The following is a 27244-nucleotide window of genomic DNA, read 5'->3' on the forward strand; positions in this document are numbered from 1 at the left end:
TGACGACAGCCAGAGATTTCCTCCTTCACCGCTGACACCACTACCAGAGTCAGTAGTTTTTAAACAGATTTAAAGAGAGAGAAAAGTGATGAAGCCACTGCCATAGTAAGCACTTCATCCCTCCCAAATTGCATTCCTGTTCTGGGGGACAAAATATCCTTCAAACCGCTGATTTGCCAGAGCCCTGACTGTGATACTGATCAGCCACTGATTTCACTGTTGAGCAAACATTTTAACATACACTTCCCAAACTGATCAGTGCATACAGTTAGGGAAACTGGCTCTCAAGGCTGCTATTTCAGAATCAAAGCCACTATCCAAACCCCTAATCCCTGTGGAACACTCACAGTGATATTTTAAAACTTCACAGTTGCTATTTAATTCAACAAATTTGTAACAAAAATCATGGTAGTTAATATAGTTAAATATTTAAATGTAGTCTAAGAAATAGAATACTATCACGCATACTATTGCTGAAAACTTACATCTTTAAAGAGGTGCTGTAAAGTTGCAAGGCGTGCTTCATATACTGTTGCACATGTATCCCAAGGATAAATCTGCTCCTTTTCAGAGGTTGGCAGCTTCTTAGGCTCAGTAGTATTGCGGCATTGGCCCAAAACTGTAGAAAGCATAAGATATCAGCAATTTGCCAGGAAGCAAATGACACCTTATATAGTTCTACCTTTTAGCCAAGCAAGTCAAAAGTGGTCACACAACTGACTAGAGAGATTCCATTGGGGAAGCAGTCTGCAGGGCCAGCAATACCACATAAAGTGCAAAATATTGTATTTTGCTTCAAGTAAATAGGTTTTTATACTTATGAAGCAGAATATTTTTTCCAACCTCTAATTATTCTATCGTGGATCAGAAATGGGGCAGAAAGGTGGCAAGTATTACATGCCTCTCTCTCAGTCCTTCCAATAAAAAAGTTAATAGTTGTGGAATGTGTGAACATATAGATTATAAAAGGCTATTACTATATATGTAGTGAGAAAAGCCAGATGTCCAAGCTGGATTTAGAAAGGGAAGAGGCACCAGAGATCATATTGCAAACGTACGTTGGATAATGGAACGGAGCAAGGAATTTCAGAAGAAAATCACCCTGTGCTTTATAGATTACAGCAAAGCCATTGACTGTGTAGATCATGAAAAACTATGGAGTGCTTTAAAAGAAATGGGAGTGCCACAGCATCTGATTGTCCTGATGCGCAACCTATACTGTGGACAAGAGGCTACTGTAAGGACAGAATATGGAGAAACCGATTGGTTCCCCATCGAAAAGGGTGTGAGACAGTGTGTATGCAGAACATATCATATGGAAAGCAGGAATGGACCAAGATGAAGGAGATGTGAAAACTGGAGGGAGAAATATCAATAATTTAAGATATGCAGATGATACCATACTACTAGTGGAAACCAGTAATGCTGATGAAAGTTAAAGAGGAAAGCACAAAAGCAGGACTACAGCTGAACGTCAAGAAGAACAAAGTAATAACAGAAGATTTATGTAACTCTAAAGTTGACAATGAGGACATTGAACTTGTCAAGGATTATCAATACCTTGGCACAGCCATTAACCAAAATAGAGACAATAGTCAAGAAATCAGAAGAAGGCTAGGACTGGGGAGGGCAGCTATGAGAGAACTAGGAAAGGTCCTCAAATGCAAAGATGTATCACTGAACACTAAAGTCAGGATCATTCAGATCATGGTATTTCCGATCTCTATGTATGGATGTGAAAGCTGGATGGTGAAAAAAGCGGGTAAGAGAAAAATCGATTCATTTGAAATGTGGTGTTGGGGGAGAGCTTTGCACATACCATGAACTGCGAAAAAGACAAATAATTGGGTGTTGGGACAAATTAAACCAGAACTATCACTAGAAGCTAAAATGATGAAACTGAGGTAATCATACTTTGGACACATAATGAGAAGACATGATTCACTAGAAAAAACAATAATGCTGGGAAAACCAGAAAGGAGTAGAAAAAGAGGAAGACCAAGCTAGAGATGGATTGCTTCCATAAAGGAAGCCACAGACCTAAAAGTACAAGATCTGAACAGGGTGGTTCATGACAGATGCTATAGAAGGTCACTGATTCATAGGGTTGCCATAAATCGAAATAGACTTGAAGGCACATAACAACAACAAGAGATTATAACCTCAGAATAAAAGCTCTAGAATATCTTACTGAATATCGGGGTGTATCTGTATTTCAGGGTGGGGAAATTCAAGCCCAGGAGCTGAATACTGCTCTCCAGGTCTCTCTATCCAACACTCAGGACTCTTCCTAGGCCACATACTCCTCCACAGCCTGGTCCAAAGCCTCCTTATGTGCTTTTGCTTGGCTGGAATGTGTTCTTCAGGTGTATTAATGCCCCTTGCTTTCCTGGATGGAGGATGGAGAGGAGTGTGAGTAGAAAACTTGTACTTGGGCTGGAATGTAGTGAACTGCACAAAGGTAAGAGCCACAGCTGTTGCCCTGCCCACTTATGCCTCTGACTCTGCCCATGACTGACATGTGGCCCTCAAAGTTGCCATGATGGAACATAGCCACTCTGGTTCTATGTATCAAGAGGCTCAAGAATTTAACCATGTGGGATGAGCATAAGTCCACCCTCTTGGTCTCTTGTAGTTCCTTTGAAGAAGAGAAGAGGACTTTGGTCGTTACCTGAAATAAATTTCTCCTGGATGGTAGTCTATCAATGGGTATAGGGCACCACCTAGTGTCCATAGGCAGGAAAGACAACTGAATTGCGGGGAGTAGGTTGCCTCAAGCACGTGATCTCCTCAGTCCCTTCATGACAAGTCAGAGGATATAAAACCTAGATGCACTCTGACAAGGAAAAAGCAACAGGTAAGATCCAAACAACTGAAGATGTACTCCCGAGACGTAATAAAAACACACTGAGACTACAGGAAAACGGTTCAACCACGTAAATTGTATTGAAGGAAAACCTCATGGAACAACCATGAACAAATGTATGCATAGTCTTACTAGCATGGTTCATGAGGATTAGACAAAGAGCCCCAGTGAGGTGGGCCTTGATGGACTATCATCCAGGAGAAATTCATTTCAGGTAGGGATCAAAGTCCCCTTCTCCCTGGATGACAGTCCATCAAGTGGGATATACACAAGCAGTTCCCACCTAGACCGGGGGGGGGGGTAATGTGGCTCAGGGTATAGCAACATGTTGCAGAACATGTTGACCAAAAGCAGCTTCAGCCAAGACATAGGTATCCATTTTATAGTGAGATGCAAGTGTATTGAGAGAAGACCAAGCGGCCACCCGGCAAATCTCCAACAGCGGGGCATTAACAGAAAATGCGGCCATGGTTGCAGTTGAACGTGCTGTTATATGTTGGGGAACAGGTACCTTTAAAACATCATAAGCTAATTTGATACACACTCGCAACCAACAAGACAAGGTGGAATTAGATACTCTTTTCCCCAAGGACACAGGATGAAAAGAGACAAACAGTGAATTGGACATTCTAAAGACCTTAGTTCGATTGATGTAAATCTTTAAAGCTCTCCTAACATCAAGAGAATGCCAGGCCTTCTCCTGTGGACGGACTGGCTTTGTGCAAAAGGATGGCAGGACGAGCTCTTGTTGACCAAGAAAGAACTAATTCACTTAGGGCACAAATGAAGAATCCATTCTTAAAATGACTGTCCTCGTGAAAGATGCAAAGATGTTTTGCTACTGATAATGCATTCATCTCCGAGATGCATCTGGCAGAGGTAATCACCACTAGAAAAAGCACCTTAAAGGACAAGAAGCGAAGATCAACGGTGCTAAGTGGTTCGAAGGGTGGTTTCTGAAGTGCAGCCAGGACTGTTTCAAGACTCCATGAAGGGTATCTATGAACGGTGGGTGGGCAGAATGCCATTGCCCCTCTGAGAAAATGCTTACTCGATGGATGAGAACCCATTACTCCTGGAGAACAGAGAGAAAGAACCGACGATAAGGCTGAAACTTGACACTGCAGGGTGTTGACCTTCAAGCCCATACTGAGTCCATCTTGCAGAAAGCTAAGTATGTCCAAAACCGAGGCCTTGGTTATACAGATGTTCCTTTGGAGGCTCCAGGCAACGAAGCTTCACCATGTGGAGCTGTACAGTCCTTTTGTAGATGGGCAGCGTGAAGCTAAGACAGTAGATATTATCTCCTATGACAAGCCCACTTCACTTAAGCAGCGCCACTCAATCGCCAGGCTGTCAGCTTCAGCCAGGCTTGATCAGGGTGGTGAATCAGTTCTTGCATCAAGAGATCTGGCTGAGACAGGAGCGTCTAAGGGACTTCGGATGAGAGGTAGAGTATCTCCGAAAACTACAGACGACACGGTCAGTATGGAGCTATCAAAACTATTTCTGCACACCCGTCCCTCAGCTTCCTCAGGTTGTGTGATATCAGAGGAATTGGAGGGAAAGTATAAAGTAGCTCTGGGGGCCAAGTGGCTAAGAGTGCATCTTTTGCCTCTGTATGACTTGACAGATAACGGACAAAAAATCATGGAAACTGACAACTGACTGGAGAGGTGAAGAATTCCAAGTTCAATTTTCTGAATCTGTGCTGGACCAGGGCAAACACCTCGGGGTGAAGCATCCACTCCCCCGCCTGAAGATGCTGGCGACTCAGCCAATCCACGTGAGGGTTCTGTCCCTGCTGAGGTGCTCTGCTGACACTGAGTCCATGGAAAGTTCTGCCCAAGAGAAGAGTAGGGTGGCTTCGTGCTGGAGACTCTAAATGCGTCCCCCCCTTGTTTGTTGATATGAGGTTTCATGCAAGCATTGTCGGTACAAAGGAGAATGTGGCGAAGGTGGAGTATCGGAGCAAAATGCTGAATGGGTAGACTGGCCACCCTGAGTTCTAGCCAGTTGATGCTGTGATGTAACATCTGCTGCTGACCATCTTCCCTGGACGACCACGGAGAGGCAATGTGCACCCCATCCCAAGAGACTGGCATCTGTGGTAATCACAGCATGTGGCGGATCTCAGAAAGAAATATCCTTCTGAAGGTTGGGGGAGGCTGTCCACCATCTGAACAAGTTTCTTAGGCGAGTGGGAATGTGTAGCTGATGGTTCTGTAGGCCATTATGTCCTGCTGACAGGGAAGGAGGAATCATTGCAATGGACAAGAGTGATGGCGTGCCCACAGGACAATCTGGATTGCAGAGATTACAAGACCCAGAGCCTTGGCCAAGAACACGAGATCCGCTGAATCCAAGCCAAGTAGATTCCTCGCAACCCCCTGCAGAATCTCTATCCTCTCTGGTGACCATAGGATCATGGCTGTCCGAGTGTCAAGGACTACCCTCAGATGTTGGAGCGGCTGTGTGGGGACCAGGTGACTTTTGGTGTGGTTGATCAGGAAACCATTGGATGCCAAGACCTGCAGGGTGAGGCAAATGTCCCACTTCACTTGAGAAAGGCTCTCCGCTTGAATTAACAGGTTGTTGAGGTAAGGGTAAAGGTGGACACCTTAGCAGCAAAGACAGGCCACCACGGAAACCATCACCTTCATGAAAACTCGAGGAGCGGATGAGAGGCCAAAGGGCATTGCCCAGTATTGATACTGATGGCATCTGTAGGAGAAGCAGAGGTACCTCCAGTGTCGTGGGTGAATAGGGATAAGCAGACAGGCCTCCTGGAGATCTACTGATGCCAGATAATCATGATGGTACAGGGCTTCCCTGATGAATGAGATGGACTGCATCCTGAACCTTTAGTACCGGACAAACTAGTTTAGAAACTTCAAATCCAAGATGGCCCTCCACATTGTTTTGTCGCATTTTGGCACAACTAAGAAGATAGACATCTGAGAATAGTTCTTCAGCAGGCATCTCCTATATTGCCTGAATCTGGAGATGTTGAATGCCCTCTGTCAGCGCCTGCCGTTTTGGGGGGCAGCTAGAGACAGGGGAAGGCACAAAGTTGTTTTGTGGAACACTTTCTAGTTCTATTGTGTAACCTTCCCGAATGGCTTCCAGCACTCACCGGTCTGTGGTTATATGAGACCAGCTCCGAGAAAAGAGTAGAAGCCGAGCCCCCACTGGAGGGATGTCAGCATCAGTACTTGTGAGGTGGTTGTTGAGACCTGCTGCCCTTGGATCCTGAAGATGCAGGGGCGAACTTGCTTCCAGCATGTAGATTGGGTTTTCTGGAAAAATGGTTTCTGAACCAGTTGTGTTGACCAGGCTTGTAATTGCATCCTCTTCCTGATGAACGATTGGGACAAAAAGGTTGCAAGGACTGGAAGGATGACGGGTAGGGGGCATAGCGGCAAAAAGATCTCCACTCATCCCAGCAGAGCAGCCAAGAATGGTTTGTGCTTTTCCTTAGGGTCCACCAGGATCTCCTGGAGGGCCTGGTCCCTGAAAGGTTTCAGTGCTACATACAAGGCGGTAGACAAATTGACCCGTGCTCCTGAGTTGGCATCCCAGTGGTGCAGTCACAAAGTGTGTCTTGCAATTATTTGTGCTGCTATGGACCTTGTAGAGAATTGAACTGCATCCAAAGTGGCATCTGTGTGAAGGCTGCTGTCCTGTAAAGCATGAGAATTCTTTTGCAGACTCTGTTAGGACCCCTGTTGAGGTCCTGAGGTGAAGGGTCCAGCAGTTCATTCAGCCAAAGCAAGGAGGCCTATGAAAAGATAGATGCCACACAAGAGGCCCTTACAGCAAAGGCAGCTCCCTCATGAGTCTTGCAGAGACAGATGTCTAGTCGTCACTCCAACCTTTCCTTGAATTGCACATCTCCTTCCTGAGATAACAAGGAACAAGAAACTAAGGTCAATATAGGACCATCTACGCTGGGAACTTTGAGTAGGTCTATGAAGTTAGGTTCCAACAAGTGGACGCATGTGGCCAGAGCAGGCGTGCGCCTAGTCTGAAGAGGGACTTGCCATTCAGACTGAGCTATTGCTTTAAAAGCTTTAGGAACTGGAATAGTAACCACAGTGGCCTTAGGAGCCTTCAGATCAGACGCTCCTTTTGAAGGGGCCGGCGGTGGATCTGGTGACGGAGAGTTGATGTCCAGCGCTGACAGAGACTTACACAGGACAGGCAAATAATTATCCGCATGAAACAGCCTGTGTGAAGTAGAGTTGGATGGAGAAGACACTTCCTCCATCCCAGAGCCTGCACTCTACTCATCATCACACTCAGGGTCCACAAATGGATCCAAGGAGTCTCTGGGTGGTATGTTGACTAGACGGCCCTTGGAGGCTGCAAAAGGATTTGGATATGGTAAGTCCTCGTCCTCTGATGAATGCCCCCAAACTCTCTGAGCAGTGGCTGCCTGGAACCCCTGAAGTCTGACAAAGGCTGTCGGGTCCCTTGATTTGTGGCTGGCCCTGTAGCTGTTTTAGTGGCTGTAGACTTTTAAGATCCCTTGACTGTTGAAGATCTGGTTGTAGGTGAACCAACCTCGCAGTGTGGAACAAGAGAGACACGTACTATCTGACATTATTTTAACTAAACTACTGGGGGTGGTAGGGCCTGTCTGTTTGGCACACAGGGGGGAGGACATGTGTAGATCGGAAGGGAATGTTGTGGGAGGACTGGGGGGCCACCACATTAAACGGCTGGGTGGCAGATCCTGGAGGGGTGGTGGTAGGCCATGCCAATCTAGGGGAACGAGGGATAGATACGTCATACCCATCCTTTGTTCCAGGCCTATCCACGACCAGAAGATAACTGGGGGAGGCAGGACTCCATCCAATCTTCGGCTGTTGTTATGCAATGCCAGATCTGTGGTACAGAAGACCTCCATCATCCATGATATGATATGATCCTGGATGAGGACCCAGATCTGGTATGTATTACGGAGACCTGGCTGGACGAGGCCTCAGCTCCCATACTTGAGGCCATGTGTCCGGCTGGTTTCCGATATGCACAACAACCGAGGATTGGTAGGCGGGGAGGGGGTGTGGCAGTTATATATCGAGGGTCCTTGGTTTTCACCAGGCCCCCCCTCCCGGAGACCAAGTTTGTTGATGGCATGTACTGGAGGTTGAGCCCAAAGGACAGTTTAGGGATTCTACTAGTGTACCGCCTGCCCCGCTGCACAGTGGACTCCCTGGCCGAGGTGCTCGAGATGGTCTCGGCTGTGCGATTGCTCTCCCCTAACCTGTTGCTCCTGGGGGACTTTAACGTACATGCTGATGCCGTTCTCATGGGGGCACCTCGGGAAACCATGGCTTCTTGGGAACTGCACCTTAGTAATAGTGGGCCCACCCATGTAGCCGGTCATGCCATTGACCTTGTGTTTGTCTCGGGCGGGGAGGTAAGTGCTCTGGAAATGGGGGCTATTCATTCTAACCCCGTGTCATGGTCAGATCACCACCTGGTGAATATGGACCTCTCAATGCCACACACCCTCCGCAGGGGTCAAGGACCCATTAGGATGGTCCGCCCCACACGCCTGATGGAATCTAAAGGATTCCTGACTGCACTGGGGGATTTGGAGCTTGCTGAAGGGCACCCAGTCGAAACCCTGGTGGGGGAGTGGAATAGGGAAATCGCTAGGGTGGTAGACCGGGTGGCTCCGAAACGTCCTCTCCCCCTGAATAGGACTCAGACAGCACCCTGGTACACACCATGGTTGCGAGGTCTGAGGCAGGAGGTGAGATGATTAGAGCGCCGGTGGCGGAAATCTTGCACTGAAGACGATTGGACACTGGTTAGAGCAGCAATAGCAGCCTACCAGGTGGCAACAAAGGCAGCGAAGAGACACTTCTTCGCTGCCTCTATTGCATCGGCAGAGTGCTGTCCCAGGAGGCTGTTCCAAGTGGTCCAGAGCCTGGTCGGTCCAGTTGCCCAGGAACCAATGGAACATTCTAAAGCCTCCTATGACTTATTTGCTGGACACTTTGCTGATAAAATCGAGGACCTGAAGAACATGATTCCGCACGCCGTGGATACAAGAAGTGGGCCAGAGTCGGCCAGTTGCATTCCGGTCCAATGGGATCGGTTTCAGCCTCTCCTCGCTGAGGACGTGGACAAGGTGCTCTCTACTGTGAAGCCAACCACCTGTCTGCTGGATCCTTGCCCTTCTTGGCTCATTATGAGCTGTAAAGAAAGACTGGGCGAAGGGACCAAGGCAGTGGTCAATGCATCCTTGGAAGAGGGTGCAGTGCCATTAGCCCTCAAGGAGGCGGTAATAAAACCTATCCTGAAAAAACCCTCCTTAGATCCCCAAGAGCTGAACAACTTCCGCCCAGTCTCTAATTTACCATTCTTGGGCAAGGTGATAGAGCGAGTGGTGGCTAAGCAATTACAGACACACTTGGATGAAGCAGATTATTTAGATCCATTCCGATCGGGCTTCAGAACTGGACATGGAACTGAAACAGCCTTGGTCGCTCTGGTGGATGATATGAGGAGGGCATTGGATAAGGGTGAATATACCTTCCTTGTCCTCCTCAAGCTCTCAGCGGCTTTTGATACCGTTGACCAGGGTATCTTGTTAAATCGCCTGAAGGGATTGGGAATAGGGGGCACTGTTTTACGGTGGTTCCATACCTATCTCTCAGGTAGATACCAACGGGTGGCATTGGGGGATGAGGTTTCAGACCCTTGGCCTCTTAATTGTGGTGTGCCACAGGGCTCTATCCTCTCTCCCATGCTATTTAACATCTATATGAAGCCGCTGGGAGCTATCATCAGGAGTTTGGGGCTGCAGTGTCACCAATATGCGGATGACACTCAGCTCTATCTCTCATTCAAATCTTCACCAGAGTTGGCTGTGAAAACCATGTCCAAGTGCCTGGAGTCCGTAAGTGGATGGATGGGCGAGAATAGGCTGAAGCTAAACCCTGATAAGACTGAGGTGCTACTCGTGGGTGATAAGGGAAGGCTGGGAGACATCGACGTGGTGCTTAATGGGGTGAAATTACCCCTAAAAGACCAGGTCCACAGCCTAGGGGTCATCCTTGACTCCCAGCTGTCCATGGAGGCTCAGGTTTCGGCAGTGAGTCGGGCAGCTTGGTATCAACTACATCTGATACAACAGCTGCGGCCCTACCTCCCTATACATCTTCTCCCACGAGTGGTACATGCCCTGGTCTCCTCTCGCTTGGACTATTGTAATGTGCTCTATGTGGGGTTACCCTTGAAAACGGTCCGGAAGCTACAACTGGTACAGAATGCGGCGGCACGCTTGATTAAGCATAGCCACCGCCGGGATCACATCACTCCGGTGTTGTTAGATCTACACTGGTTACCAGTGGTCTACCGAGCCCAATTCAAGGTGTTGGTGTTGACCTTTAAAACCCTATACAGTTCCGGTCCAGTTTATCTGAAGGACCGCCTCCAGTATCACCAAATAGGCTGCCTTACCAGATCAGCCACGCAGGATTTTCTCTCGGTCCCACCAGTCAAAACAGCTAGGCTGGTGCGGACCAGAAAGAGAGCGTTCTCGGTGGTGGCCCCCACCCTCTGGAATTCTCTCCCCTACGATCTCCGACATGCCTCCTCCCTGTTGAGTTTTCGCCGAGCCTTAAAGACCTGGCTATTCAGGCAGGCCTATAACAATGTTGGAGTGGAGTAGTTTTTTTGTATCTCTAAATTGCTGTTTTTATGATGTTAGATTGATTGATGAATATGTTGTTTTATATTGTATTTTAAAATGTTATGTAAGTCGCCTAGAGTGTTCGTTCGGTCGAATAAAATTTATTATTATTATTATTAGTCGCAGGTCTCAGGTTGGAAGTCAAGGACTGTGCCGAAGCAGGAGCCAGGAGTTCAGTGGACAGGGCCCCAATAAAAGCCTCCCAAATACAAGACAGGGCCTCAGGCATTAACTGGAAGGGTATCAAGCCTTGAGGATTCCCCCCCCCCGATCCCTGGAGCATGGGATGGCTGGGTGGAAGAGGAGGTCCGTGCCAGGGAACCTCCTACTTCCCCGAAGCCTTCAAAGTCCTCCTCTGATGAAGCAGTGGGAGAATCAAGTAATGTTATGAGCTTTGGGTCTGCAGTGAGCTCATCCTCCAGCAAGGGCTTCTGAATATGTTCCCTGACAGGGTTGCTGCCAGTAAGATGGGAGGAAGAAGCCCTAAGGTGGACCATAGGGCCCTCTGACTTCTGGCACTGGAGGAGGGAGCTATGTGCTGGCTCAGAGGTGGCCTTTGGAGGTGTCACCTCTACCAGTAGACTGTTGACCCCTAAAGCCTGGTTGACAGCCATTCCATTCATTGACTAATCCATGGGAGGGCCTGACATAGCAGTTGCTTTCCTTTTGGCCGGTCCCACTGAGGGGGTCGTGTCCAATATGGTGGCCATCTTCTTTTTGGTGGGCTCTGCTGAAGTGGCCAAATGTAAAATGTCAGGTGCTGCACTGCTGGCTGCGTTCACAAAGATAGCCATCTGATTTGCTTCTGCTATGGAGGAGGGAGCTGCCTGATGTTTGGATTTTTTAAGCACCTTACGCAGCCCTGACCCGCTCTCTGCTGCAGTTGCTGGTGTGATGGGAGGTTTACGCACAAGCAAGCCAGTCTCCGCTGCCACTACTGACAGAGTTATGGTGGCCATATTCAAGACGCCTGTGGCAGGGTCGGGGTGTGACCACTTTGATGGGAGACTAGTGGCATCCATCCCACTCAACTCATGTGCCTTTCTGAGATGTGGAGGAGACTCAAGGGTAAGCAGAGAAAACGGCAGACAAGTTCCCTGTTAGCTTGCACAACACGCTCTAATTTGGCCTGGTGGGTAAACCACCTTCTCTCCTGCTCTGAGCGGCCAGGCGGAGGGGGAGGGGGAAAGACAGGAACAGAAAAAAGCAAGGGCTAACAACTTTTTTTGTTTAATAAGGAAGAACAGTGACAGAGAACTCACCACACTGAGACAGAGACAAGAAAAAGGAAGCTGAGGCAGACAGAATTTGGAGCAAAGGAAAAAGACAGCCACCTAGGATGACAAGGCAGGAAAGGACTGGGGAGATCACATGCTTGAAGCAACCTACTTCCCGCAATTCAGTTGTTTTTCCTGGCTATGGACACTAGGTGGTGTCCTATACCCACCTGATGGACTATCATCCATGGAGAAACCTCTTAGTCATCATTAAAATATGCTAAGATATACAGATATTTTCTTCAAGTCAAGTAAACTGTTTCTTCAACCATACCTGAAGAGGCCTGTAAAAGCACAACTAATCCTGCTGGTCGCTCCTCAGTGGAAGGGCCACTCTGTCCACAAATAACACAATCATACACAGCTTCAGAAACATGCTGTTCTGCTGTTGCTATCTCCATAGCAATATCTGCATCTGGCAATTCTAAAGATTACAGGAAAGAAAAGATATTAACAAAGAACCAACACTCTAGGAAGAAATGGGTTAAAATAAAACAAATGCCTGACATTTGAACCATTACATTATAATAATGATTGTAAAATGCAGTGTGTAATTTTTCCACTTAAGGATGCTACACTTATTTAATTTTGCCAGCACAGAGCTTAATCTCCATGCTAAAATAAAACAAGTTCTTTGTAACATTTCGGTGGTAAATGAAGCTTGTCTCCACCAACATCCCTTAATATAGGAAGAGACTAGGAAGCTGCTACAACTACCAGTTTTGCAATCTATGTAGCTGCAGTCTACACACACACACAAACAAAAGAAAAAAATGAATGCTGAAGAAAGCATAAAGGGAAGTCTACTACATCACTGACATTAATTAGTGTGGAGTCACATTTGGAGGGCTCCATATGTTTCATCTCAACTGCCCCTTTTCTGACTCCTATTTTTCAATCCAAACTGAAAAGCTGGGACTTAGCAAAGGTAGTGAGAGAAATCAGGACAACATTTAGAAAGCATAATATGGACCTTCTTGGCCTAGTGGGCCAGATGGTTATCTGTCCCAACCCCCATGAGTCAACTTTGACAAGTGGGTGGGACAGCCCACATGTCAATCACCTGATGTCATTAAAACATCTGTCAAACTCTCTTGCACAGCTTTTCCGAAGCCCCCCAAACCAGCTTGTTGCTGGGCACTTGGGAACCACAGCACAATGAGCTATATCAGAGCTATCGTTGGCAAAGTGCCAAGCAGAGGGCTGCCAAATTTAGCCAAATGATTGAGTTCCCCACAGGGAACTCGGTTGCACAGCCGCTCCAGCAAGGCTGAACTCATTGCTCATCAGCTGATAGACAGTGTCGGAAGGCAGAGCTGGGGTCCCAATCCCGGGGAGCTGGATCCCGGAGAGTTGGGAGAAGAGTATTCGGATGGATGGCAGAGGGAAGGGGGAGGAACTTCCCCCCTTTGGAGCGAAGACGAAACAGAGGAACTGCCAGTGATAAGGTCGCTTAGCGACGGGGAGCCTGAGCCCTCCCTGGACATTCTCACGCCTCCCCCTCTTTCAGGCTCAGAGCAAGAGGGGAAAGAGGGAGGGCTGCTCACAGCCCAAAAGCGGGGAGGCAGTTTACCATCAGCCCCTCCCCTATCCCCCATCCTGGAATCGGAAACTTCAGAAGAGGAGGGGGTGATGCTTCCCCCCTCACCGCGCTCACGCAGACAGCTGAAAAGACAGGAGAGAAGGGGGGGAAGGCGGGCAGTACCTGAGGGGCAGTTAAGGAGGAGCGAAAGATTGCGCACCCATTTGGCCCCTTCTTAAAGAACAGGTGGGACGAAGTCCCTTGCTCTGTCAACTTTCTCCCAATGCCGCAGGACCTGTATCCCTGTATTGCTTCATGAGAAAACGCAGTCTTTGTTTGGACATTACCCTAATAAAACACGAATTAACTACAGCCGTTGGTCTGGTTCCTGAGTCACATCCTGGGCCTGACAGCTTAACAGAGCCACCTAAATCACCCTCAACGCTCTCTTCACTTGACTGGGACAAGATGTCAAAGGGAGCAGCGGGGGGGACGAACCCCACTTCTGAGACGGAAGAAGTGGAACTCTTGAGGACTAAGGTAGCTGATTTGCAGACGGATGTTCAAGCCCTGCTAGCAGCAGTCAAGGCGCTGAAGACGGATAATCAAACCTTGAAGGCCACGATAGGCCAGATGCGAACAGCCCCTCCAGCTGCCGTAGTAAAGGTTCCCATTGGATTGCCCCCAAAATACGCGGGACAAAGTGATCAGTTGGCAACCTTCGTGGCTCAATGTGAGTTATATCTGGATGTCGGGCACACAGAATTTCCAGACGATGGGGCTAAAGTAGCTTTCGTGATTAGCCTCCTGGAGGGAGAAGCTGCAAAATGGGTGACTCCGTATCTCGTGAGAAAGGATACTGTCTTAAGAAGGTACAGAGGATTTATACAGGAGATAACCGAGATGTTTCAAGACCCGCAAAGGGCTGAAACAGTAGCGCGGCAACTAGGCGCTCTGAAGCACGCTAAAGGGACTGTTTCCAAGTACACTAACGCTTTTAAAATTCTGTCCCAGGAAACTGGTTACAATGACGCCGCCCTGATGTTTATGTACCGGAGTGGATTAAATGCTGAAATCCTGGATGAGTTGGCCAGGACCTCCCCCCCGCTGACCTACCAGGGCTCATCCGGCTATGCCTACAGATAGATCACCGGATGGAAGGAAGGCGCCTGGAAAGGAAGCAGGAGGTCCCGAGATACTCAGCCTCGGCATCCCGCAACAAGACCCTTCCCACTGCAGGGATGGCAGGTAATGCAACTGAGGGACAGGGAGGGGCTAGGCCAAGACTGTCGGAAGAAGAAAAGGAAAGACGACGCCGGGAACGTTTATGCTTTTATTGTTCAAAGCCGGGCCATGTGGCCAGAGACTGTGGACTGAAAGGGGGGAAAGCTGAGCCGTCGGGAAACTAGAACACCCAGTCCACGTGCAGGCCGGTGGACTGGGGGCAGCGTTGTATAAAGGCCCCCCAACGATCCAACCTCCCTCAAAGGGGGTGTTGGTCTTGCCTATTCGGATTACAACTTCCAGAGGAGTGGTGTTTAATTCCACTGCCTTAATTGACAATGGAGCCTCCACAAATTTTATTGATGCAAAATTAGTCAAGCGTCATGGAATTTCCCGGTGGAAACTGGACGCTCCCCTAGCTGTGGAGACTATCGATGGGAGACCCCTGAAGTCAGGAGGGGTGACACAAGCCACGGAGGAAGTGAAACTTCAAATCCCTGGGCACGAAGAGTTCATTTCGCTATACGTGTCAGATCTCTCGAACTTTGAGGTGATTCTGGGAATGCCCTGGCTAGCAAAGCATGAACCCAAAATAAGTTGGAAGGAGGCGGTGGTGTGGTTCACCTCACAGTATTGCCAGGAGAACTGTCAACCTGAAGGAATCAAGAACACCTTAGCGGGGGCAGTGCAAGAGATCGAGCAAGTGACCCTGCCGCCAAAGTATGAAGAATTCAAAGATGTGTTTGATGAAAAAGAGGCAGAGACTTTACCCCCCCACCGCCCTTACGACTGTGCGATTGACCTAGTGCCAGGAGCCAGCATCCCATCAGGGAGAATCTACTCTCTCACAGAGAATGAGAGGGAGGCCCTGAAGGAATTCCTGGATAAAAACCTGAGGCAAGGATTCATACGCCCCTCACAATCCCCTGCTGGAGCGCCACTATTGTTTGTGAAAAAGAAGGGGGGGGAACTCAGACCCTGTAATGACTATCGCGCATTGAACCAGATCACCATCCCCAACAGCTACCCGCTGCCCCTGATCTCAGAGTTGCTGGACCGACTGCGCTCTGCAAAAATCTTCACGAAGTTGGATTTGAGAGGAGCGTACAATCTGATCAGAATGAAGGAGGGAGATGAATGGAAAACAGGATTCTTGACCGCTTACGGACAGTATGAATACCTGGTCATGCCGTTCGGGCTTTGTGGAAGTCCAGGAATTTTTCAAAAATTCATGAACGACGTGTTTAGAGACTTGTTGGACACGTATGTAATCTGTTACTTAGATGATATCCTGGTGTTCTCAAAGAACCAGGAAGACCATGACCAGCATGTGAAGATGGTGTTGAAGAGACTGAGAGAAAATCACCTGTATGCTAAATTAGAGAAATGTGGATTTGACCTCAAGTCTCTAGACTTCCTTGGATATCGAATCTCAGCGGAAGGCGTGGAGATGGACCCAGGGAAAGTAAGCTGCATATTGGACTGGGGCCAACCTGTCACCAAAAAGGATGTACAACGGTTTTTGGGGTTTGCCAATTATTACAGAAAGTTCATTCCAGGGTTTTCCAAATTAACAGCTCCTCTGACTGACTGTTTAAGGGGGAAGAAGAAGTTTCAATGGACAGAGAACGCCACCGAGGCCTTTGAGGAGCTGAAAAGAAGGTTTGCTACTGAGCCCATTCTGCGCTTTGCTGATCCGAACCACCCTTTCGTAGTGGAAGCAGATGCTTCAGATTTTGCCATCGGGGGGGTCCTGCTACAATTAGACCAAGAAGGGAAGGAGCTGCACCCCTGTGCGTACTTCTCTCGGAAGTTAAAGCCTGCAGAGAAGAACTACACAGTTTGGGAGAAGGAGCTGCTGGCCATCAAGGACTCTTTTGAAAACTGGAGACAATACCTAGAGGGGACCTCTCATCGAATTGAAGTCCGCTCCGACCACAAGAATCTTGAAAGCCTCCAAACAGCCAGAAAGCTGAACCAGAGACAGATAAGATGGTCCCAGTTCTTCACTAGGTTTAACTTCCAGATTACTTACCATGCCCAAGCCAAAAACCAGAGAGCGGATGCCTTATCCAGACAGCCACAATACAAAGAAAGTGAATCCAAGGACCAGCCTCAGTATGTAATCCCGCCAGAGAAATTAACGTTGGGAGTATGCCAGCCTTCATGGGAAGAGGAACTCAAAAAGGCACAACAAGAAGATGCAGACATGCTAAAATATCAGCAGGAGACGGGACAAGGTCAAGACTCAGAAGTAACCTTTCACTGGAGAAATGGACTGTTATGGTTCAAAACCGCCAGATATGTGCCAGAAGGGGAATTAAGGCTCAGAATCCTATGCCAGTGTCATGATTCCATCACAGCGGGACACTTTGGGATTTACAAGACCATTCAGAACGTGGCCAAGGACTTCTGGTGGCCTAAAATGCGTCGGGATATTGAGAGTTATGTAAAGTCCTGCTCTGTCTGTCTGCGGACAAAAACACAAACAGGGACACCAGCAGGACTGTTACAACCGTTGCCTGTCCCACACGAACCCTGGAAGGACCTCTCCATGGATTTTATAACTGATCTACCCAAGTCCCAAGGAATGACAGCCATCTTAGTAGTGGTGGATCTACTTACCAAAATGGCACACTTTCTTCCTTGTGCAGGGGCCTTAGAGGCTAAAGGAACGGCCAAGTTATTCATAAAAGAAGTCTACCGGCTGCATGGATTGCCAAACAGCGTAATCTCAGACCGAGGAACTCAGTTCACAGCCAAATTTTGGAGAGCAATGTGGAAACAGTTGCAGACAGAACGCTTGAACGCCGTTTTGGAAAGATATTTACGAAGTTATGTGTCCTATCAACAGACTGACTGGGTATCATATTTGCATTTTGCAGAGTTCGCCTACAACAATTCTCTGCACTCCAGCACTCAACAAACCCCGTTCTTTGCTAATTATGGATTCCATCCTAAAGTCTTTCCAAGCAGCTCAGAAGGAATGCTGGTACCGGCAGCTGAGAACTTCCTTAAGGAATTGCAAGCGGCGCAACAGACACTGAAACAGCAGTTAAATGAAGCCAAAATGGAGTACAAGCGAGTTGCTGACCTGCACAGGAAGGAGGGGCCCCCCCTTCAACCGGGAGACCAGGTATGGCTGTCCACCCGCTTCCTCCAGATGCCGGGCAAATGTAGAAAATTACAAGACAAGAGGGTGGGTCCTTTCGAAATAGGAACTCAAATTAATCCCGTGGCGTACCTACTGAAGCTGCCTGACACGTTTAAAATACATCCTGTGTTCCATCGATCCCTCTTAACGAAAGCCGCCCCTCCCAGTGAGTTACGGCCAGAGGAACCTCCCGGAGCTCCACTCCTGGTAAATGAGCAGCTTGAGTTTGAAGTTGAGGAGATCTTAGATTCCAGGATCAGACGCCACAAGCTGCAGTACTTGATTCACTGGAAAGGCTATGGGGTGGCTGACAGATCATGGGAAGAGGCAGCTGATGTGCATGCTCCAGAATTGGTAAAACTTTTCCATCAACGTTTTCCCCACCATCCCAAGCCAGACAAGGGGAGGAGGGCACAGCCTGGGAGGGGGGATGGTGTCGGAAGGCAGAGCTGGGGTCCCAATCCCGGGGAGCTGGATCCCGGAGAGTTGGGAGAAGAGTATTCGGATGGATGGCAGAGGGAAGGGGGAGGAACTTCCCCCCTTTGGAGTGAAGACGAAACAGAGGAACTGCCAGTGATAAGGTCGCTTAGCGACGGGGAGCCTGAGCCCTCCCTGGACATTCTCACGCCTCCCCCTCTTTCAGGCTCAGAGCAAGAGGGGAAAGAGGGAGGGCTGCTCACAGCCCAAAAGTGGGGAGGCAGTTTACCATCAGCCCCTCCCCTATCCCCCATCCTGGAATCGGAAACTTCAGAAGAGGAGGGGGTGATGCTTCCCCCCTCACCGCGCACACGCAGACAGCTGAAAAGACAGGAGAGAAGGGGGGGAAGGCGGGCAGTACCTGAGGGGCAGTTAAGGAGGAGCGAAAGATTGCGCGCCCGTTTGGCCCCTTCTTAAAGAACAGGCGGGACGAAGTCCCTTGCTCTGTCAACTTTCTCCCAATGCTGCAGGACCTGTATCCCTGTATTGCTTCATGAGAAAACGCAGTCTTTGTTTGGACATTACCCTAATAAAACACGAATTAACTACAGCCGTTGGTCTGGTTCCTGAGTCACATCCTGGGCCTGACAGACAGTGACTTCAAGCTTGCTTCCTTCATGGATTCGCTATGATTGTGCAGCCATTCTAGTAGCATTTCCACCTGTCCCACAACTGAGATCACATATGATGTCAGAAGTGAGACAGGTGGTCATGACTGGGGGGAAATGGCCTTACGGACCAGACTGGGACTCATGCCAGGCTAAATGTTGTTCACAAGTCAGAGGTTGTCCACCGCTGGACTAAAATATATTGATTCCTAGTAACAAAGGAGATAGATAATTGCTGCAGTCTTACTCACAAAGCAAAGAGTAATCTCTTGACTTAAAGATTCAGATGCATGTCCAGCCACTTTACTTGATTTTTTTTAAAAAAAATAGCAAACAATGTTTCTATGATAACAGTATCTCTGTTGTCTTTTCAGCGCCAACTGAAGGCTTTCCTCTTTCAACAAGCCTTTTAAGTAGATAACTTATTCCAGTCTGCATCTGTATTGAATTGTTTTTAAAGATGTTTTTCAAGATGCTTCATTATTAAGATTGTTAAAGATGTTTTGTTTTTAAGATTTTTTAGTGCTTCATCATCTGTTGGCTGCCTTGGGCTCCCTTTGGAATATTAATAAATATTGTAACAGCAGCAACAACCTATTTATTGGTCTGGACAAAGTAAGTTATTAGAAAAAGATAACTACAAATAAGGTTTTTCATCTTGCTTCTCCAAAGACAGACTTGTTAAATATCTCATCGCTGACTAAACCAGGTCTTATCACTTGATCTAGAAACATGCCAGATACATCTTCACAGACATACAACTTTAAGTACCTGCTCTAGATTTTAAAAAATGCTGCATTTCTACAAATGTTCGCTATAAAAATATTTTGATTTGATTAAGGATTTCCTCTCATGCTGATTTTACACTATTAAACATTTTCCATTTAGAACAAATTCTAATCTTATTTTTTTTCTGCAAATGGTATTACAGTTGGTGTCACATGACAGAAGACTGATGTAAAACATGTTAGGGGAATGGCCTTAGGACACTCAGAAGCATTGGCTTCATATTTCAACTTAGCCCTATTATTTACCAGAGAATGTCTGCCATCATGCTAACGACTTTTTCATCCCCAAACATAGGATCATGCCATTTTTATCTTTCTGGAAGTGATATATAGTCCAAATAAACAATCATTTATCACTGCTTGTGCTCTATTTATGCTATTTTTGTTCTATTTAAGCATAATCTGGCTTATCTGCTAGCTGTGCAGTGATGAGGTTAGTGTCACGGATTTGGGGAAAAGTGTAAATCTGGTCACAATAAAGATGACTTTTTCATTTAGCTTCTTAATGACGCTGCTGCAAATAGGGGAGCAGTCACTGATCCCAAAGGATAAAATTAAAAAAGACCAGGAAGTAAAAAGAAAAGAGCATATTTCTGTAAGGCATACTTATTGTCATTGACACTATATACACTTTTACCACCATCTGGTGGCAACCAGAAGAATAGCAAATGAAATAAATATTTTTTTTTTAAAGTCATGCCTTTCTACAATAATTTCTCTCAAGGAAGCTAGACATAATGAGATGATAGGAAAACAAAACTTCTCTTGTATTTTTTCAACCTATAAAGAATTTCAGGTAACCACTAAGCTTTCAAGTTTTCTCCTACTAAATGCATTTTAAAAAGAAAAGAAAAAAATGAAGTGTTTTCCAGTGAGTATTGAATATAAACCAATTCAAATATTAAGACTTGCTGTGGTACAGAAATCAACCACACTATACATATTAATAATCAACTTACAAAATCATAGGATTATATTTGTATACAAAACAATTAAGTTCTTATGTTAATAATTACATCTGGTACCCCTTCAGCCATAGCTTACACTGTCATGCAGAAGCAGCATTAAACACTGGGCATTCATGTATGTCAATGGATTCACACAATCTAGCAAATACTTTATGAAATCCTAGCGGTTTTAAAGGGAGTATGAAAATGTATGTTTCAACCTGTCCTATTGAAATCAATGAGATTTAAAAGTGTGTTGCTTCAATTTGTACCTATGTAGCAACATAACAGGACTACACATACGAACAATAAGCTAGTCACCTCTGTCTAGGAAAAAACCCTTAACTTAAAGCAATCATCCTCAAAAATGTCACCTTTATTGCTACAGCTGCTCCAAACTGATTAAATCAACCAGTTAGCTAAAACTAGCATATGCTGGTCCTCATTGTTATAATAATCAGCACACTTATTTGACACCAGGGGCAGGTTTAGGTTTTGGACCAAAATTCATGTGTTATTTAATTATATCTCAAAAGTAGTTTTCCAAGCAAGATTTCAAAGCCATTGTAGTAATGGTCTAAATTAATAACGTGAACTTTTTTTTAATTTAAAAACTATCAAACCAAGTTATATGTAGTTGACCATACGAAGACTGAAGTCTAGCTAAGAGCTATAGCAGCTAAAAAATAATATTCACAAGCATTATTCTTATTTGCAATTAGTGGTTTCTGTGCACAGCTTTATTGTAAGAGAGGTAAACATTCTCAATTGTTCAGTAACAGCCATGCTATTTTCCATTATAGTATATAGTGGGCAATGCACCATTATTGGGATTTCCTGGCAGCTGATAGAATTAATGTACAGAATTGTTGCTACTAGCCTCAACTGCTTTTTTTAACCAGTCAATTGCAGATGATGGAGGACTGTGAAGAAAATGGGTCGTATTTATAATTGCCTATCTACAGCTTTCAGAAATGTGTAGCATATGCAACTAACACAAAACAAAACAAAAACCCCACAAATCAAATACCAAACAGTAGGTTACTGGAACCAATGTTGGCCAATGTATCTGATCCTCAAGAGTAATGCAGAATTTGACACTAAGTATTTTGTGTTTCTGCAACTCCTCAGTTTAAGCACTAGAAACAATGAATATTCCAACATGCCAAGTAAAATTTACAATGTGTAACTGGAAGCAACATTGCTCTTGCAGAACGTTGTGTGTCACAGTGGTCCCCAAGCACTGAAGCAGCTATCAGAAAGTTAATATCTTCTGCCCTAACACAGCATGTGTATTCTCAGAAGATCAGTAAAAGCTAATCTATTTTCTTACAAAATTCACTAGGCGCTGGAAAACCTGTGTCAGTTTGCTATTAAGATGAATACGTACCTTCCCTACCCCCCCCCAATAATTTGCTTCAAGAATTGAAAGGTAGTCTGCTGAATCACAATAAGTTAATAAGGGACTAGAAAAACAGTATTACTCTTTGTCAAAAGGATGTTCCATGTGAATTCTCTGGGTAACACTAGACTACAATACATCAATTTCTATAATAAAATGTTCTTTAAAATATCAGAAGTGATAAAATTCTAAGCTGAGTTGATAAAGTGGACTGAATATGTATTTCTGCACTTACAAAAGCAATGCCACAAAGTTCCTCCACTTACATTAGGGACGGTGAACCTCTGGGCCTCCAGATGCTGTTTGACTCCAGCTCCCATCAGCCCTAGCCAAAATGGCCAATGCTCAGGTATGATGGGAGTCATAGTCCAGAAACATCAGGAGGACCACAGGTTTCCCATCCCTGGCTTACACCATTCATCCCATCATGCCTAAAAGTTGGCCATCCATGAGTTCTATTTTACATAGTGCACTGAGATCCTGCCTTTCTTCCAAGGAACCCAAGATGGCATACACAGATTTCTCAGGCAGTTTCCCACTCAGGCACTGATCAGACCCAGCCTGTTTTAGACAAAGGCTACGATGATGACAGATTACTTTGCTATATTTACAAAGCATTTATAAAGAATAATTTAAAGTCGACCTTTGGACAATGCAGATCATCTCCTTCTTGCATTGCCTATCTCACTCCCCAAATCACTTCTGTTTGGTATCCAAGTCTAAATCTACCAGTATATTTATTTATTTATAGATTTATATCCCGCTCTAGTTCAGAGAATCCAAATTCAGAGCGGTGAACAAAGTAAAATAATTCATTAGTACAGAATCAAAGAAAGTATAACAATAATTACTAAAAAGTTGGAGACATTTCCCTCTAACAATTAAAAGCTTGATAAAATAAAAAAGTTTTGGTCCGACGACGAAAGTCCATAAGGGAGGGAGAGAGCCGTATCTCAAGTGGTAGATTGTTCCAAAAGGTAGGTGCTGTGACAGAAAAAGCTTGTTTTCTAACGGCCATTTGGCGGATGGTAAAAGATGATGGAACCCTAAGGGTGTATTCGGCACTTGATCTCATCGGTCGATGGGTTTTAAATTTAAAGAGATGGTTCGCTAAATACGCCGGTGCTAACCCATGTAGGGCTTTAAACGTTAGAACCAGTAACTTAAACTGGTGTCGAAGTTCTATGGAGAGCCAGTGTAGATGATATAGAAGAGGCATGGTATGGGTCCGAGGGCCAGTTCTTGTGATCATCCTTGCCGCTGCTTTTTGTACCAATTTGAGCGGTCGAAGCGATCTAATCGGGAGTCCAACATACAAGGAATTACAATAATCCAGCCGCGAAGTTACCAAGGCTTGGGTTACTTTTCTTAGATCAGCCATTCCTAAAAATGGTTGCAGTTGGCGGACCAGCTTTAATTTGGCAAATGCAGCTCTTGAGACAGCCGCAACTTGAGGTTCTAAGGTCAAATTTGAGTCCAGAATTATGCCCAAGCTACGGACTTGAGTCTTCAGCGGGAGTAGTATTCCATTCAGTAATGGTAAAAATTCAGTTTCTTGAAGAGAACTTTTTCCAATCAGGATGACCTCTGTCTTTTCTGGATTTAACTTCAATTTGTTTCTGGTCATCCAATTCTGAATTGCTGTGAGACATAAGTTAAGAGGAAGAATAGCCTCTTTGTCATTTGGTGAAAAAGAGCAATAAAGCTGTGTATCGTCCGCATACTTATGGTAATGAATTCCAAATTTTTGAATGATCTTGCCTAGAGGCCTCATATAAATGTTAAATAACATCGGGGATAGGACAGAGCCCTGCGGAACGCCATATCTTAAAGGCCAGGGTTCTGAACAATAATCCCGAGGGCAACTTTTTGAAGTCTGCCTTCTAAGAAGGAGCGGAGCCACTGTAGGGTCATGCCTTTAAGTCCAATTTCCGAGAGACGATCTAGCAAGATGTCATGATCGATAGTGTCGAAAGCGGCTGATAAATCTAATAGAACTAGTAGTGACAGATTACCCTTATCTAATTCTAGCCGAAGGTCGTCAATTAATGCGACTAAGGCTGTTTCTGTCCCATGATTTGGCCTGAAACCTGATTGTAAGGAGTCGTAGCAGTCGATGGTGTCAATGAACGTTTGTAGCTGTGTAGCTACGGCTCTTTCGATGACTTTACTCAGGAAAGGCAAGTTGGACACCGGTCGGAAATTATTAAGCACTGTGGGATCAAGAGAGGTTTTTTTTAATAGTGGTATAACAATAGCTTCTTTCAGGCACTCAGGTAAGCGGCCTTGTTGTAAAGAAGAATTAACAATTATACTAAGCCAATTTGCCAATTCAGCTTTTGATGTTTTTATAAGCCAGGAGGGGCATGGATCAAGTAAACAGGTAGTTGGATTCATTCTGCTGAGAAACTGAGGAATGTCATCCGGGAGAACAGGTTGGAATGTGGAAAAGACGGAAGGGCAGACCGTTTCTGATATGACAGTATTTGCGTCTGTCACCTCCGTATGATCTAAGGTAGATCGGATCTGTTCAACCTTTGCCTCAAAGAATGTGGCAAATTCCTGGCAACGGGCCTGGGAATAAACTGAGTGGGAAGCAGATTGAGGCAGATGCAGAAGACCATTTACTATGCGATAAAGTTCTTTTGGTTGGTTTCCCGCTGAGGCAATTGCTGTCGAATAAAAGCGTCATTGGGCTGTCAGTCTGGCCGAGGCGTAGAATTTGGCAAATTTCTTTGCTTATATTCGATCAGATGGACTTTTTGTCTTTTGCCAATGCCTTTCTAGACATCGATAGGAACGTTTTATTTTCAAAAGATCACTCGAAAACCAAGGGGCGGATTTAGATCTGGTTGTTTTCAGTGGACGGAGAGGAGCTATTGCATCCACTATCTCAGTCATCATATTGTTCCATGAGTTGGTCTCGATATCAATGTGCACTCCCATAGACGGGCTTGTATAATTTTTAAGCTTAGTTATAAACGTATCAGGGTCTAATAATCTTTTAGGGAGGTATAATTTAGTAGGAGGCGTAATCCTGGGAGACGAAAATGATGCTGATAATTTAAATCAAATCAGATGATGATCAGACCATAGTAGTGGAGAGATCGTAATGTTATCAATACGAAAATCGTTTAAGTCTAGGTGTGATTGAAAAATGAGATCAAGAGTATGGCCTGCAGTGTGAGTTGAGGCCTGTACTAATTGCTGTAACCCCAGAGTGGACATCATAGTCAAGAAATCTTGTACTGATCGAAGAGAAGGGGAGTCTACATGAATGTTGAAATCTCCCAATATTAAAAGTTTGGGGGATTCCAACATCAGTCCTGAGATTAAATCACACAGTTCCGACATTGAATCAGTTGGGGAGTGAGGAGGACGATAAATTAATAAGATTACAATAGGATCCTGATGACCAAGCTTTAGGCCAAGGAGTTCAAAACCTGGATAATTTTTGTAAGGTAATCTAGATAACAAGATGGATTTGCGATAAATAAAGGCTACACCCCCCCCTTGATTGTCTAGTCCCGGCTGGTGAAGAGCAGCGTATCCCGGGGGGCAGAGGCCATTTAGATTAGCTCCACCTGAGTCTTCAAGCCAAGTTTCGGTTATACATGCGAAATCAGCGCATTCATCTTTAATCAGATCACAGATGAAAGCTGTCTTGTTATTTACTGATCTCGCATTAAAAAGTAACATTGAATATATCTGCAGTCAGAACATGGGTCTTGAGAAGCACGTTACTGTCTTGCTGATATACTTATCAAGGCTGCCCTTGAGGTTGGTCCAGAAGTTGCAGCTGGTGCAAAATGCGTCAGCGAGACTGCTCTGGGGCAGGGCATCACCAACATGTCACCCCACTGCTCAAAGAATTGCACTGGCTTCCCATTTGCTACCGAGCCAAGTTCAAGGTTCTAGTTTTGGTGTACAAAGCCCTATACAGCTTGGGACCAGGATACCTGAAAGACCGTCTTATCCCTTATATACCCAGTCGACCACTGCGCTCTGCAGGTGAAGGCCTCCTGCAGATACCTTCTTATCAGGAAGTCCGTTCTGCACAACATGGGAAATGGACCTTTAGTGTGGTGGCACCTACCCTGTGGAATTCCCTCCCCTTAAATATTAGACAGGCGCCATCTCTTATCTTTTCGGTGCCTATTGAAGACTTTCCTCTTTCAACAAGCCTTTTAAGTTGAGACCTATTCCAGTCTGAGTCTGTGTTGGAATTGCTTTTTAAGATGTTCTTAAACCTTCTTTTTAAAAATGTTTTTAATCTTAGATGTTTTGAAAGCCTTTTTTAAGTAACGTTTTTGAAGATGTTTTGTTTTAATGTGTTTTAAAGTTTGTTTTTATGATGTTTTAATGTTTTTAGTGCTTTTATTTGCCACCCTGGGCTCCTGGCTGAGGGGGTGGGGGCGGGAAAGAAATCAAATGATAATGATGATGATATGAATCAGTTTGAGTAAGCATTGCCTACCTGTACTATTTGTTTTAATGTACTTATATCCTGTCCTTTAAAGAGTTCTCAGGATGGCTTACAAAATTCTAATTCAAAAGATGTGGGAACCATCTGCAGACTGTACTATGTCTATCCTGACTGGTAAAGTCTGGCTAAAGAATGATGCAACAGGTGACTGGGTGGTGTTTGATCAAAAAGCCACTTGCTGAATTCCCTGCTTAGCTAACCCTAATTTCCCACCTTCCATTTTTGAGAAGTGGCCTGGATAGGATTACGGCAAAAAGCCTATGTAATCTAGTCAGAACCTTAGGGAGAAAGGAGGAGTCGGTACAAAGGATCACTTGTATCTGTATGAAAAATACAAAGGTGTTTAGCCACTGATAATGCATTTAATTCTGAAATTCTATGGGCAGAGGTTATCGCCACGAGAAAAAGGACATTCAGTGACAGAAGTCTAAGGAAAACCTTGCTGAGAGGTTCAAAATATGGCTTCTGTAAGGCTCTGAGCACCTTATGGAGATCCCAAGATGGTTATCTATGCACTGTAGGAGGACATTTAAGGGTCACCCCCCCCAGGAATCTCTTCAATAGTGGGTGATGGGAGATACTGAGGGAAGAGAAGCTAGAGAGGATATAGCTGCAGCCTGCCTCTTCAGGATGTTGGGTATGAGGTTTTTTCAAATCCAGCCTGGAGAAAGGCCAGAACAGTAGTAAACTTTGGATTGCATGCAGAGAGACATTCAGAAGAGCACCAGGATGTGAAAGTCTCCCAGGTAGAGGAGTAGATGCGGATTGTGGAAGGATACCTG

The 27244-nt window shown here is 45.6% G+C and overlaps 1 protein-coding gene across 4 annotated transcripts in view; it reads right to left on the reverse strand.

Annotated features, from left to right (window-relative positions):
• The window catches only part of UBR3 (ubiquitin protein ligase E3 component n-recognin 3), a 172366-nt gene that overhangs the window by 59812 nt on the left and 85310 nt on the right, over nt 1-27244 (reverse strand). For all 4 annotated transcript variants that reach the window (XM_061608528.1, XM_061608527.1, XM_061608526.1 and 1 more), the window contains 2 exons: nt 12129-12278; nt 486-619 (listed from right to left, as the gene is read on the reverse strand). In XM_061608528.1, the coding sequence (XP_061464512.1) occupies nt 486-619; nt 12129-12278 (284 nt within the window). The remainder of the gene's footprint in view (nt 1-485; nt 620-12128; nt 12279-27244) is intronic.

The sequence above is a fragment of the Rhineura floridana genome, chromosome 2 (assembly GCF_030035675.1).
Source record: "Rhineura floridana isolate rRhiFlo1 chromosome 2, rRhiFlo1.hap2, whole genome shotgun sequence".
NCBI lineage: Eukaryota > Metazoa > Chordata > Lepidosauria > Squamata > Rhineuridae > Rhineura > Rhineura floridana.